This window comes from Oenanthe melanoleuca, chromosome 15, assembly GCF_029582105.1.
Source record: "Oenanthe melanoleuca isolate GR-GAL-2019-014 chromosome 15, OMel1.0, whole genome shotgun sequence".
NCBI classification, from domain to species: Eukaryota; Metazoa; Chordata; class Aves; order Passeriformes; family Muscicapidae; genus Oenanthe; species Oenanthe melanoleuca.
The window spans coordinates 3,930,075-3,945,403 of NC_079349.1; the positions used below are offsets into that span (position 1 = coordinate 3,930,075).

At 45.5% G+C, this 15,329-nt stretch overlaps 2 protein-coding genes across 2 annotated transcripts; one reads left to right on the forward strand and one right to left on the reverse strand.

Moving 5' to 3' along the window:
* The first annotated feature begins 210 nt into the window (after positions 1-210).
* USP30 (ubiquitin specific peptidase 30) lies at positions 211-12,097 on the forward strand. Its single transcript, XM_056503950.1, has 12 exons — positions 211-553; positions 967-1,152; positions 1,696-1,799; positions 2,860-2,958; positions 3,628-3,670; positions 3,900-3,994; positions 4,606-4,665; positions 5,620-5,706; positions 6,154-6,234; positions 6,994-7,213; positions 7,785-7,893; positions 8,957-12,097. Exons 1-12 carry the CDS (start codon positions 454-456, stop codon positions 9,192-9,194), a joined length of 1,422 nt encoding a protein of 473 aa, XP_056359925.1. The 5' UTR covers positions 211-453; the 3' UTR covers positions 9,195-12,097.
* Positions 12,098-12,694: 597 nt separating this feature from the next.
* ALKBH2 (alkB homolog 2, alpha-ketoglutarate dependent dioxygenase) lies at positions 12,695-15,299 on the reverse strand. Its single transcript, XM_056503965.1, has 3 exons — positions 15,083-15,299; positions 14,237-14,435; positions 12,695-13,388 (listed from the first exon to the last, which is right to left on the reverse strand). The coding sequence occupies exons 1-3, from the start codon at positions 15,297-15,299 to the stop codon at positions 13,061-13,063; spliced, it is 744 nt and encodes a 247-aa protein (XP_056359940.1). The 3' UTR covers positions 12,695-13,060.
* Positions 15,300-15,329: the final 30 nt, after the last annotated feature.

Here is a 15,329-nt window from a genome sequence, read left to right on the forward strand (position 1 = left end):
CCGGCGCCGCCCGGCCGCGCGCTCGCGTTCCGGCGCGGCCATGCTGGCGGAGGGGCCGGTGCGACGGCTGCTGCGGGCGGGGGAGGGGGCCAGGTCTGAGGGGAGGGGGCCAGATCCGAGGGGAGGGCCCGGCTGGGACGGGAGAGGGTCGGGACGAAGCCGCGGGATGAGCCGGGAGGGTGTCAGCGCTGAGCGGAGCGCGGGCGGGGGGGCTCGGGTTGCTCGGGTTGAACCCTCAGCCGAACGCTTCCTTTCTTCCTTTCCTTCACTCTCCTCATTCCCCTTTGCCCCCTTCCCTTTCCTCCTTTCTCTTTCCCCTTCTCCCTTGCCTTTTCCTGCCGCGTTGCCCCCTTCCCCTCTCCGGTTGCCGCTGCCCGCTGAGGGCCGGGCGGCCGCGGCCTGCGCGGCGGCCGCGCTGATGGCGGTGCCGCTTTCCCGTGCAGGCACCGGGCCATGAGGAGCTGGGGGGTGCTGGGGGGCGCGGCGGCGGCGCTGGCGGCCGGGATCTACGTCCTGTGGGGCCCCATCACCGGCAGGAAACGGCGCCGGAGAGGTACCGCCAGCCAGCCCCACGTGTGCTTTGTCTCGTTTTTTTTCCTGCTGTTGGTGTTTGCAGCTGCCAGCGGGAAGGGTTGGGTGCGGTTTGGGACGGCTTTTGGAGGGTTGTCCTTGGAGCTTTGGAAGGGTTCAAGGCCGGGTTGGATGGGGTTGGGAGAGTGGAAGGTGTTCCTGTCCATGATCTCCAACATCCCTTCCAAACCATTCTGGGATTCTGTGAAACGCCAAAAACCATCTGAAATACCAACAACTGAAAACTGAACTCCGTTTAAACAGAAAAAACTCCCATTTAGAAATCAAAAACTCCCATTTTTTCTGTAGCTGCAGCACCTTACACTGTATTCCTATTGAAAAATGGGATGTTTCCCTTGGATTTTGTGGTGTGAACTCTTGCAATTCTCTTTGCAGGGCTTGTCCCGGGTCTCCTGAACCTGGGCAACACATGCTTCATGAATTCCCTGCTCCAGGGCTTGTCCTCCTGCCCCTCCTTCATCAGGTGGCTGGAGGAGTTCACCACACAGTACAGGACAGAGCAGGAGAAATCCCAGGAGCATCATCAATACCTGTCAGTGACTTTACTGCAGCTCCTGAGAGGTACTGAGACATTTTCCTGTTGTGGAAAACCAAGGATAAAATATTTGAAGAGAAATGTTGTCATTTTTAGCCTCTTTTCTCAAACAAAGAAGCTTGTGTTGTTTCTATTCCCTATTTTATTTCCCTCCTTAATTTTCAACCCCTTGGCCAAAGCTCAACCACATTTCACAGAAGGGTTAAATTCCATAGAATCAAAAAAATCTAGAATTCTATTAAAAATTATTAGCAAATAATTTAAACTGCTTCCCCCCCCCCCCCCCCCCAGGCTTACTATTTAAAAAAAAAATCTGTGACTATTCTATGCAAGGTTTCTGATAAAAATATTAAGGATTTTAAGCTCAAGGTGATTAATTTCTGGGCTAAATTAATCTCTGAAACCCTCAAGTGATCCCCTGCTTCCCTCACAAGGTTGTTTAAGGAAATTATTTGGAAGTTCTGCCTTGGGATGTTCCTGTGGAAATGCTGTGAGCCTGAAGGTGCTTTAATTTTGTCAAACACCAAATTTTACTCATTTTTGGCTTTTCCTGATGTTCCCTTCTCCAGTTTTATCCTGCCAGGAGGTGACAGAGGATGATGTCCTGGATGCCAGCTGCCTGCTGGAGGTGCTGAGGATGAACAGGTGGCAGATCTCCTCCTTTGAGGAGCAGGTGAGTGCAGGGAAATCCCCAGAGCTGAAGCTGCCAGATCTGAATTCTGCTTCCATAAACATCCACAGGTTGGAATGGGGCTTGCAGTGTGCTGGGATATTCCTCAGGGAATTCCTGGCTGCTTCCAAACCTTGTCATTACCAAAAGGGCCAGGAATATAAAACCAGAACAGATCCAGCCCTGATTTCCCTATGGATAATGGATCTCTGCTCTGCTCCCAGGGATACACTCCAGTCTCCCAATCTTTTCAGTAATCCTCATTATTTGCAATTCTTGTCAGGATTTCCAATGCACTCCAATAATTATCCCACTCCTAAAATATATCCCTGGTTTCCAGGGTTAGATTTCAATTATGCTTCCCTTGAAATTGAAGAAAACAAAGATTTGGGAGTTCATTTGGGAGGTTTTTTTCTCCCAAGTGTTTTAGTTCCTTGTGAGTTTATACAGCCCAGAATGCCTTCAGTGCCTTGAGCTGTTAGGAAGCTTTTGGGCACAACAAATACTCAAAACTAACACAAATATTATTATAATAAAGTATTTAATATGGTTCTTTAGATACCTTATTGTTCATTATTAATATTTAGTATGTACTTATGTATTATATAGTTATATATAATAATATATAATATATACTGTATTATATAGTTGTATATAATGTATATTATCTGATCTATATTATATATTTTAATGTACTTATGTACAAATGTAAATACAAATGTAAATGCAAATATAACTATAAATATAATTTACCTATAAATTTACCTATAACTATAAATTTACCTATAACTATAAATTTACCTATAACTATAAATTTACCTACAACTATAAATTTACCTATAACTATAAATACAAGTGTAAAATAAATATAAATTAAATATAAAATACAAATTAAACCTATAATATACATATTAAATATTACACATAAATATTAAATATTACATATGCACATTAAATATTAAATATAAGCCCTGAGCTGTAATTTTCTCCTTAATTTCCTGTGGAATTCCAGCCCTCCTGGAGTGTTTTTTTTGATGTCTTTTGCTTCTGACTGCATTTCCAGGATGCCCATGAGCTGTTCCATGTCCTGACCTCTTCCCTGGAGGACGAGCGGGATCGGCAGCCCCGTGTGACCCATCTGTTTGATGTGCATTCCCTGGAGGTGATCCCACCAATTTCCTCAGCAGAAATTCCTGGAATCTGCCCAGATTCCCAACTACAAAGTGTCTGTTTAGGATATTTCGATTCTGTTCCCAAAGCTGTTCTTTAATTCTTTGATAGGAATTCATCAATAAGTCAAATTTAAAGAATTTTCAGTGTTCCTGCTTTCCTGAGGGTTTTTGCATCCCTAAATCCATGGGATGTAGGGATTTAAATTAGTCCCTCCAAGCAGTTACTCTGGTCTGTAGTTCCCACCTGAAAAAGGGTTGAAAACTGCAAAAAGGACATTTCTGGAAGAGTTTTATGGAGGTAAAATTGATCTTATCCTCCAGCTTGTTGATCAACTTGATTCAGATGGAAAATATCTGGTTTTGCCTAAAATATAGACACAAAAAAAAAGACAAAATCTCCTGTTTTAGTGTTCTGGGACAGAGTTCTGCAGATTAATGATTCCTTTTACAAGCAGTGTTCAATTATAAATTTGTTTTGTACCAGATTTTTTTGTTCTTCAAATATAAAGAGCTCCTGAGATTCCCACAATTTTTCTAATGCCAGAAAAGCCAATTAGGGATGGAATAGTAACACATTTAATACTTCATGTATTAACTTTCTAAATCTTTTCTATGTTGTTGAGGTGGGGTTAATGAAATGTTTTTATCTCCCTCTGTAGCAACCAGAAATAACCCAAAAGCAAATAAGCTGCAGGACAAGAGGTAGGATTTTATCCCTTCTGGATATTCTGAATTTTCATAGGATAGTTTTGTTTATTAAAGGGATAATATGAATTGATCTTTGTACTCAAATGAAATAGAAATCAAAAATATAAATAAATTCTTAATCACTGGGACAAAAATGTGCTTTGGAGGCATTAATTTTGTTACTGCAGGGCAAAAATGTGAGACTGGAGTGATGGAAAATCCAAGGAGAATTTTTGTGTTGCAGGATCTCTTCCCCCTGTGTCCAACCACTGGAAATCTCAGCACCCTTTCCATGGAAGGCTGACCAGCAACATGGTCTGCAAACACTGTGAGCACCAGGTATGGAAACAGATAATATTTTATATTATTATTATTAATATGTGTCATGTGAGAAGGGATTTCCAACACTGTGTGTTTCCTGTAATCATCATTCCTTGGTGATAAACAGGGGATTTATCCCTAAAGAGACTAAAAAAAAAAATAAATGTGATGCACCTTGTGGGGTGCCTCATCAAAGAGAATAATGGATGTTTTATTCTATTACTGAATTAACAATTAATAAAATAATATTACCTGAAGTTCTTTCACATGGCTGAGTTTAGGACTCACTGCTCATTCAGATTTTGCAAAGGCACTCAAAGTCCAGTTATCCCAAAATGAAATGAAGGTAACCTGGATAAAGGAAAAAAATACAGAAAATAAACCTCATTTATAGCCCAAACCAGGAGAACATTTGTATTTTATTTCCCAAAACCTTGCAAACAAATTGGAGTGAGCAAGAAGAGGCCAAGCAAAACATTCCTGGTGTTCCCTGGGAAACAAGGGGGTTGGATCCTGTTCCACCAGGGAATTATGGACAGCATGGGGCATGAGCTTATCTTGGGAGAGTTGGGTTGGGTTTTTTTTTTTGGGACTGCCATAAATCCTGGCTCTGGAATGTTCTCTTGCAGAGCCCTGTGAGGTTTGACACCTTTGACAGCCTCTCCCTGAGCATTCCAGCAGCTGTGTGGGTATGTATCCCCCTGCTCCTGATCCATCCTGCCCTCCCAGGGCCTTCCTCAGCTGCACAGGACATTCACAGCTGCTTTGGGACTTGATTTTCCTGCTCTTTTATAACCCTGTGCTGCTGCCAAACTTAATCCCTAATGGTTGCTGCAAGGTTATGAGTCCAACAAACAGAACTTGGTGATGCCACCAGAGCTGTTTCTCCTGGTGGAGGATTTGGTGTTTTCTGTGGGATTTGAAAAGCCCAGATCATATCCCAAGGGTTGCATCCCATCTTGGGAAGGTGATCTTCAGCTGGCAGCTCACACCTTACCCCATCCAGGCTTTTCCAGTGGGTGATTTCAACTGGGAATTGTTTCCATTTCTTTCTGCCTCTGAACAAATGACAAAACATTGTGGATTTTTGGACTGTAAGAGTTTGTTATTTCATGTCTGGTAGTGATTTCTTTCCACTATTTGTAGTCCTGGAAATGTGGTTCCTACTTGCAGAGTGCCTTCCTGGACAGCCAGGGTTGGGATTTGGACACATCTTCTGCACTTTGTGGCTTTTTTTATCCAGTCCTTGGCAGGGCAGGATATGAGAGGACAGGAAGGAGGCCTGAATTCCATTAAAAGCTGTATGTATCCTATGGAGAAAGCCAGAGAGTATAAAGTGACCCCTGGAGTGCTGGAATGAGAGATAAATAGGAACAGGACAGGAATCTATTTAAAACCCCACTGGAGGGCTCACAATCACTGCTGCTGTTATCAAAAGGCTGCAAAGTTTTCCATGTTTAATTCAGCCTAAAGGAGAATCCCCACAGTTACATCATCACCCAAAGCCATTCAGTCCTTTCATGAAATAAATCTGCAGTTCTGTAGTTTTTCTGTGGAAGAAACTACTAAAAATCCTTTCCCAAAAACCAGTGGAATGCACCCTAAAATTCCTACAAATTATTCTGGCTTTTCTTGGCACTCAGGGTCGTCCCATGACACTGGACCATTGCCTCCATCACTTCATCTCCTCAGAGTCTGTGAAGGATGTTGTGTGTGACAACTGCACCAAGGTAGGTCCCTTTAATTCCTGTCCCTTTAATTCCTGTCACCTTCACACTCAGTTTTGAGCCTGCTGACACAATCCTGGCTTCACTTTCCACCTCCTTTTTCTTCAGGACTTGGAGAAAGCCTCCAGGATTTCAGATATTTAACAAGGACTTCTTAACTCACAGAATACTGAGGCTTTACTTACTACTGCTGTTACAAAATCTACAAATGTTTTGTTCTGTAATTGCCAGGTACCACCAGGGATGATTTTTTTCTCTGGTATTTAAAAATCAACAAAGAGGCAAATGAATACAGTTCTGAGTTCTCTAAATGCTCATTTCTGCTTCATTTTGGTTTATAATTTTGATCCTTTAGGAATCCTGAAGAGCATTTTTAAATGAGCATAAAACAGACAATTAATTGCTCCTCTGCAGGTGTCTTCATTTTTATTTTTCCCTTTTTTATTCCAGATCCAGGCAGAAGGAATTCTGAATGGACAAAGCATAGAAAACCAGAGAACAACGTTTGTTAAGCAATTAAAGTTAGGAAAGGTGAGGCAAAAATCCCCCTCCAAATCTCTTAAATCTCCTAAATCCTGTCACACAGAACTTCTCTCTTTGAGCTGGTTGTGTCCATTTCTTGCTATTACACCACAAATGTTTTACTTTTTAAAGTAAACTCACCTGGCAAATATTTGTGGGCACTAAGGCCTCAACTCAGCAAAACATCAAACACTGAAAGGATATTCTGTGACTATTTTGTTAATTAGGAAAACACTTAAATGTGTTGGCTCAGTATCATTTCTTAAATTTACATTAATTTTTGGTGAGCAAATTGATTTATATTTACAGGGTTTGTAGCATCTTTAGCAATTCCACATTTCAGAGAGATTAAAATATTTTGAATACAGCTGATGAGTAAACATCAGGAGTGATTTCTATGAGAACTTGTTTTTTGTTTTTTTTTGCTCTATAATCCTGTCATACAGAGGCCAGCAGGGTACTGGTGTGTAATTAGGAGCCTCAGGTGCCAATAATGATGATGATAATAATAATAATGTAACTGTTGCTACAGCAATGATTTTGAATTCCAGCTCTTTATAACATTTAATATTTTTGTTTTTCCCCTGTGCAAAGCCATTAATTATTGGGGATTAGGAAATATCATGAATCTCACGAAAATTACTGTCACGTTTTAGGGACACTGAGTTTACACAGAGATAATGGAAATGTATTTCCTTATTCCCTGGACTTACCACTTGTTTCTTTCCATGAAAAATGTGGATTTTCCTGTCCTGACCTCTCCTGAAGTTGCCCCAGTGTTTGTGCATCCACCTGCAAAGGCTGAGCTGGTCAAACCAAGGCACTCCTCTGAAGAGACACGAGCACGTCCAGTTCAACGAGTTCCTGGTCATGGACATCTACAAATATCGGGTTCCTGGTCCCAAATCCAGCCAGGAGCAGCTCAGCCAGAAAAACTTGGAGGAGATAACCCCTGGAATAAAGGATGGGAGAGCAGGGAAACCTTCAGGTACCTTCTTTGTCCATAAAATAGTTCAGCATTTCTGCATTTCAGAGATCCAACATTCTCTGCAGAATCAAGCATTTTGATGTGGGGCTCTGCAAAGAGAACAGAAATCCCTTTGCCATTCCCAAATTTACAGTTCAGTTTGGATAATTTTATTTTGATCCTACTAAATAGATGTTAAAAAAAAAAATTACAAACCATGGCACAGAATTCATATACTTAATGTCCAAAAATGTGTTGAACTTGGGATGTCCCAGGGTTTTTCTTGTTAGGCATCTCTTGCAAGGCTTCAGGATAAGCAGAGAAGGAATGCTGGGAATGGTGAATTCTTCAAAAACAATTAGAAAGTCCAGCTGTAGAAGATCTGTCCTTAGGCAGCTCAATATTCCTTTAGTTTGGATTTTGGACACATATTTGTCATGTAAAATAGATTTGAATAAAATATCCATTACCTGTGGATATTAAAATCAATAAAACCTTCATATCCCATGATGAAAGGCATTGCAGGAGCAGGGGTGCTGTTCTTAGCAAAAACAATAAAGTTAAATCCCTGAATTTCTCCTTCCTCTGGCAGATGCAGAACAACCATCTGGTACCAAACCTCTCTTCATGAATGGTGCCTCCTCTTCCTCATTTTTAATGTCCCCAGGAACTTTCCCACTTGCTGCATTCTCTGAGTGCAGGTAAGTTAGAGATTTGTATCTTTTTTCGTTTCTGTCCTTGTCCTGAGGCTGGTTACAGAGTGTAACCTTTATTCCAGCTCCTGTGCTTGTGTCTTGGGTGATTTTTAGTCCTGGAAAAAGGGAGGAGGGAAAGTTACAAGCAGAGCTCAAAATCTCCTTCCTCTGGGTCATGGTGCAGTAATCCTGAACAACCATAATCTCATTGCTGCTGCTTTCCTCTGGCCCTTCCTTTCTTTAATTTTCAAATGGTTGTAAGAAATCCATAGATTTTTTTTTTCCCCTCACACATTGTTGATTTCAGTTGCACCTGCCATGATTCCACTTGGTAAATCACCCTTGGGGCTTCTGCTGTTAATCCTTTTCCATAGAATTCCAGAATGATTTGGGTTGGTAGGGAACTTAGGGACCATCCAGTGCATCCTGCCCATGGGCAGTGACACCTTCAGCTATCCCAGGTTGTTCCAAACCCCATCCTTGAGTACTTGAAGGGATGGAGCAGCAGGTTTGAATCCCATAATCCCAGAATGGTTTGGGTTGAAAGGAAACTTGGAGATGATCCAAGTGGAAGGGCCATCTGGGATGGTGATCCCAGGTGCTCCAAGCCCTGTCCAGCCTGGCCTTGAACACTTCCAGGCATGGAGCAGCAAGAAAAAGCAGTTTGCATCAAAGAATAGTTTTGGGTTGGAACTTGGACATCATCCCCTCCCATTTGCCATGGGGCAACACCTTCCACTAGAACAGGATCATTCCAGGGACAGATTTTGGGGCGATTTTGGGGGGATTTTGGAGGCGATTTTGTAGGTGATTTTGGGAGGATTTTGGGGTGATTTTTGGGGGATTTTGAGGTGATATTTGGGGGATTTTGGAGGCAATTTTGGGGTAATTTTTTAAGTTACTTTGGGGGGATTTTGAGGGGATTTTGGAGGTGAATTTGGGGTGGTTTTGGGGGTGATTTTGGAGGTGATTTTGGGATGAACAGCCACACCCTGCACCGAAATCCCCTTCGGGCAGCCCCACCCTTGCTGCAGGCGCTCAGTGCCCGTGTGTGTGTGTGTCCCTGCAGGGCCCCGCTGTACCTGTACCGCCTGATGGCCGTGGTGGTGCACCACGGGGACATGCACTCGGGACACTTTGTCACCTTCCGGCGCGCGCCGGGCGCCCGCAGCAGCCAGTGGCTCTGGGTGTCGGACGAGTCGGTTCGCAGGGCCAGCCTGCACGAGGTGCTGGCTGCCAGCGCCTACCTGCTGTTCTACGAGCGAGTGCAGGGCCGGGCCCAGCCCCAGAGCCCCGCCCTGGACTGAGCCTCGCCCTCCTGCAAAGCTCGCCAGCCTCCCTTCCCTGCGGGGACAGTGGCAGTTGTGCTTTGTACCCAAAATCCTGCCCCTCCCTTCCCTGCGGGGACAGTGGCAGTTGTGCTTTGTACCCAAAATCCTGCCCCTCCCTTCCCTGCGGGGACAGTGGCAGTTGTGCTTTGTACCCGAACCAACCCCGGGTGTGTGTGTTGAGAAGCGTTTTTCTGCTCTGTTCCGTGTCCTCACACTGCACTTTTCCCACGGAGATGCTTTATCCCACACGTTTCACTTCCCAAAGGGCAGCCCTGGAAAGGGATGATGTTAAGCTGCTGTTGAAGAGCCCTTCCCCATCCCAATCCCTGCCCTGGCACCTCTCCATTATGCACCAGCCCCTCCAGGGTCCCTTCCCTGTGGCAATGGCTGGGAATTGGGGTTTGTACCTAAATTCCCTTGGCTGTTCTGAGGTCTCCTTGAGAAGCCTTTGTCTGTCAGGCAGGGCTTTTGTCCCAAAGCTCTATTCCCAATGTTTGTGTGTTGAGAAGCCTTTGTCTGTCAGGCAGGGCTTTTGTCCCAAAGCTCCATTCCCAATTTTTCCCACTGGGGAGCTCTGGGGGCAATGGGAAGCTGCTGTTGGCAAAGGCAATGATTTAAGACACAAAGTGCCTTGAGCTTCCCTGAACAGCTGCATTGCCACTGGCCCAACCCTCTGCATGCCCACTGTGTCCTGGGAATGCCTCACAACCACAGGATGAACTCATGGAATCACATTTCTCCTGTCCTATCAAGGCATCTCCACAAACACCCCTGGTCCAAAAGATTTCCCTGTTCACACAATTTTCCTCCTATTTACTTCTTTATAAACCCCTTCTCCTGACTTAAATTGCTTTATCCAGGAGATAATTTTGTATCTATTAAGAGCTGAAACCTTAATTTATTGCTCCATACCTTTGGAATATAGCTGGAATCAGCACATGGAAGTGTTTGCTAGTGCTCAGTGTTGTCATTTCCTTCAGCACTGTTGAATCCAGTTGTTTTGTAGCATCAACTACAACTTTTAATGCTGTGATTTTCAAGCTGCTGTAACTGTTCTAGACTTGCCCTTCCCATTTCATTGCTGGAATCTGCTATTCCCAGCATTGGGATCCATGCTCCTGGCTTGCAGCTGAGCTGTAGAGCAGCCCCTGGCCTTGTTAAATGGAATATAAACAACAGGACAAGGACTGGTGGGCACTTGCTGGTCTCATGAAGAAATCTGGGAATCCTGCATCAGCTCCAGGCTGCCCTGTAAATAGAAATAAGGGGAATTCTGCTGCTCTAGATTGTTTGATGTGCAAAAAAAAAAATACATAAAAAATTCCCAAAGCACAAAGGGAAAAGCAGCAAAAATCCTCCTTTAAAAACCTGCTTTTAAATTACCAGGAATAAATATGTAGGTTGTTTTTAGCTCTTTTCTGTCCTTGTAAGCTTGGAGGAGAAAAAATCCCTCATCAGACAAGCTTTTTTTCAATGTGAAGTTTTCAAATAACAACTGTCTTAAATAGTATTTTTAGGGCAACTTTGTACCTCATGAATTCATAGTGCTGCCCAAAGCTTGGGGGTGTTCACACTTCCTCAGGAGAGGCTCCAAACCAGCCAAAGCAGGAGTGGTAAAAGAGTGGATATGCAAAATTATTTACACAACTCATCATTCCAGAGTCTGGAGCACAATTCCTGGCCCAGGTAATGCTCATAGTACATAAACATTGATAAATCCACTGCTGGACTGGGACCTGGTTTGTGGTTGTGCTGCATGAGCAGCTTGGTTTTAACCTGTTTTAAGTTATAGTAAACCAAGAAAACAAAACACAAAAAAAAAAAAAAAAAAAACCAACAAACAAAAAAAAAACAAACAACCTTGAAAGATGCAAAATGCCAAAAATGTGCTCTGGTTGTTGAAGGGAGAGCTAACAGAGCTGGAGAAGGAACCAGCCTTCCCTACTGGGAGCCATCTAAAACCATCAGCCCAACATCTCCCTCCAGCAGATCAGCTCAGAACTGAAACCCTTTCCAGGCCAGCAGTGGCTGTTCTGCATTCTCCACACTCAGTGCTCTGCTTGGGGGCTTTTCCTGCATTTGGGAGCTCAGCTGAGCCCCCCTTGGCCTAGTTGTGCTGGAGGAGGGGCAGAGGACACGCACACTGTGGACTGAAATCTGAAATCTGGCAGCTGGGACAGGGACAAAGTCACCTCTTCTGCACAGCCAGCAGGTTTTCTTTAGTCAAGAGCTGTTTCTCTGGGCTGTGGATTAACTCTGGATCTCCCTCAAGGGCTATCAAGGGGAGGGTTGAGCCTTTTTTTCTGGCTTTGCCTGGTGGGGAGGAATGGATAGGCTTGGCTTAACCCGTAGGTGAGGAATGGAGCAAAGCCCAGCACCTCAGTCCTAATCCTGGCCCTGAGCTGTGCCAGATCCTTGGATCTGTGCAGGCCTTTGGGAGCTCATCCTCCCCTTTTGGAGGTCACTGGGATCTGTTTTCCAGCCAGCCACACCAGTAGAGATCACTGGAATTTGTCCAACCCTCCCCTTTGGAGGTCCCAGAGCTCTGTGTTTTCCAGCCAAACCTCCCCTCTGGAGGTCACTGGGATCTCTTTTCCAGCCAAACCTCCTTTCTCTCCATGCAGCCACAAGGCTCAAATGCTGGTACTTGTCCCTCCCAAGCTGCCATGGTGGAAAAGATGTTAATAAATTGTAAATAATTAAGAGCTCCAAGATGGCATCTGTGTGTTTGGGTTATTCTTGTATTATTTTGTGTGTTAATTTAAAAAAATGTCTGTTCCAGTTCAAGCACTGCACTGCTGTTGGAAGTTGCTTTTTTTCCACTTCAGGATATTTTTGTAACTGTACAGTAGCAATAAAAGAACAAACTTGGTAGAAAATTCAGTGTGAGAATGTCTTGAAACAAACACCAAGCTGGGAGCCAAAGGGGTTGAAAAAACACAAGCCCTGGATAAGAAAGATTTTCTGCAGGAGATCTTCAAGCCCCACAGAGCATCCCAGAGTGGCAGAGGGTGGGAAGAACCAACTCCCAATTGTCTGCACAGGCCTTAATTCCATGGGAAAAATGGATCCAGCACTGAAGGCCAGCACTAATTCCAGTGGCTAATACACAGATGAGAATTCCCATTCCTCAATGCCTCAAGATCTCTTGGGGACTGGACAGAATTCCCTCACTTTCAGCAGGATTCCCTGTGGGCATGGGAGGTGATGGCTTTCAGGGAGTCAGGATGGGATCCCTAGGGATAATTATTTAGGAAAATACACTCTTACAGAGACAGCCTTCAGTGGAAATGGGATAACCCAGTTCTTGCCCATCAGGGCATTTTTTTTGCTGCCTGGTTTTTATACAAAGGACCTGAGGGAGGGAAAATCTTGTGCTTCCTCCTCCCAGGAGCAGAGGAGGTGGAATAGCAGAGGGATTCAAGCAGACAGGATTCACAGTCCCTGTCTTCACACCTCAGCACTCCTTCTCTGTGTCTAGCTAATTTTTGTTTTATTTTAATTAAAACCCCAAGCAAACCAGAGCTCACTGACAGAAAGCATCACCTGTAGTGTCAGCTTTAAACAATCACAGCTTGTGGCTCCCAGTGCTTATGAACTGCTGCCTCCAGGCTGTGGAGCATTTTCACCTTCTTGATAAAGATCAGCTGAGAAGAAAACAAGGGTTGCAATCAGCAAAAACAGGGATGAGCAAAAGAGCAACATCTCCCAGAGGGAACAGACCTTGCCATTGAGAGGAGTGGCCACAAGCTTTAGCAGCAAAATTACCAAAAGTCCATTTGCTCCTCCAGTCCCTTGCCATCACCACAGGGGAATCCACAGTTTCAGCATGAACTAAAACTTCACTTTCCAGATCCCAAAGGCGGCTGAACCTCGCCCTGCCTGGCGCTGGGCAGGATTTTCCTGAAGGTGAGGTTGACCCTGGGGGCCAGCACCCTCCTGCGTGGGGGCAGGCTGTGGTACCAGTGCAGGTTGGTGGGGTGTTTCATGAGGAGCAGGCTGCCGTGGGCCAGCTGCAGGCTGATCCTGCCCGCCGTCCCTGCCTTCCCCCGGCGCCGGAACACGAAATCGCGGCAGGCTCCGAAGGACACCGAGGCGATGGGGCTGCGAGGAACCAGCTCCTTCTCGTCGTCACGGTGCTCCCCGATGTGGTCCAGGCCGTCTTTGTACCTGTGCACACCGTGGTGTTAATTACTGGCTTGGATTGTAACACAGGATGGGAGCAAAAGTTTGTTTTCTATCACAGGTGGGGCAGTGATCCTTATCTCCAGGGGTTTATCTTCTGCTAATGAGCCATCTGTTAAAACCAGCTGGGGCTTTATCTTTTCACAACCCATCCTCCCTCCAGGAGATATCTCCTGTTAATGGCCATTCAGTCCCAGGGCATGACTGATAAAATTCCATCATCCCACTGGGAGATGCTCAACCCAGGGGAGGAGCCAAGCCTTTCCTACCCAGATAAAAACTGAGATTTGGAACATCAGAGCAGCCTTTTCCATTGGATTCCAAAGGAAAACCAGGCCCATTTTCATCACAACTGGACTGTCAGAAAAAAAACTACACCCTTTTCCAGGATCATTACTTCAACAGACCCAAATCTGTCACTTCAGGATTGCAGCCACATTTAATGGGACTGCTACCAACACCCTGACTGACTGATGGGGTGTCAGGTTGGATTCTGACTCTGGCAGTGTTTCATTGTTTTGTATTACTATATTTTTATTTTATTTTAAATTTTCCTCACAAATAACTGTTATTCCCATTCCCATATCATTGCCTGAGAGCTCCTTAATTTCAAAATTATAATAATTTGGAGTGAGGGGGATTACATTTTCCATTTCAAGACAGGCTCCTGCCTTTCTTAGCAGTCACCTATTTATCAAACCAAGACAATTACTTACCAACAATATAATAATTATTTCCCAATTAAACCAAACAACTCAAATGCTACATGAGTTGTGCTTTTTTGTTTTTTTTTTGTTTTACTTGAAGGAAAAGCTGCTGGAAAGGGGCTGTACCTGTTGATAAGGACGAAGTTAAAGGTGTGCCCTGTTTCCAAGGTGACACGCTCCCGGATCCGGGTCAGCACTGGGATCCACGGCTTAGGGTGGAATGTGACCCCTGAGTACGTGTAGGACAAGCCAGGGTCTCCATAGGTGACCTTCTTCCTGGGAATCTTGTGCCACGTGCCAAATACTTGCAGTTTGGTCAACTCATCTGTTTAAACAGCACAGGGGTAGGATCAAACTCGGCTCTGTATTGTTTGTGCACAGTCCAATATTCTCCTGGATCTGCAGCTTGTGGCAATCTCCAAACAGGAATGAGGGTGCTCATGTCAACCCAAAAGCTCTCATCCCTGCTCCAGGGTTTGTGTCCCAGCAAAGCTGGACACTGTCTCGTTCTCCCCCTTAAATGGGATGAACAGGATCAGCACCCCCATCGTGTATCTCATACACTAAACTCCAGTTCAGGATTATCCCTTGACAAACACTTCCAGCTCAGCAAAACCGACCCTGTGGGGTCACAGCCGTGTGGTTTTGGAATCTCAGGTTGTGCAAACACCAGGGGGCTGCAGAGATTTCCCAGTGCCTGCAGAAATCTGCCAGCGCCTGCCAACTGTACCCAGGCTCTGGGAATTGCTCTGAGACTCACCTGGGTGGGCTGGCAGGGAAATGCTTCACTGGGAAGGGGTAAGGGGGGTACAGAGCGGAATACAGCTGGGCACAGAAGGTCTGAGGTTGGAATGGACCAGTGGAGGTCATCCAGACCGCCCCCCTGCCCAAGCAGGGTCTCCAAGAGCACGTCCAGGCCCTTTGGGAGGCCTCCCTGGACTGCCAGTGCACCCTCACGGGGCAGGAATATACCTTCGAAATACTCCACCTCCTTCTCCAGCTCCTGGAAGATCTCGTCCGCCTCGGCCTTGCCGAAGAGGATGCGGTAATCACAGTTGAGCCCCTCGGCGCGGATCTCCCGCGGCGGCGGCCGCTCCGGGCCGGGCCCCTCCAGCCGCGGCCTCTTCCCCTCAGCGCCGCCGCCGTCCCCCGCCTGCCCGCGGGGCAGTTTAACCACGAACGCGTCCATGGGCGGGCCCGGGACGGGAGCGATGCCCGA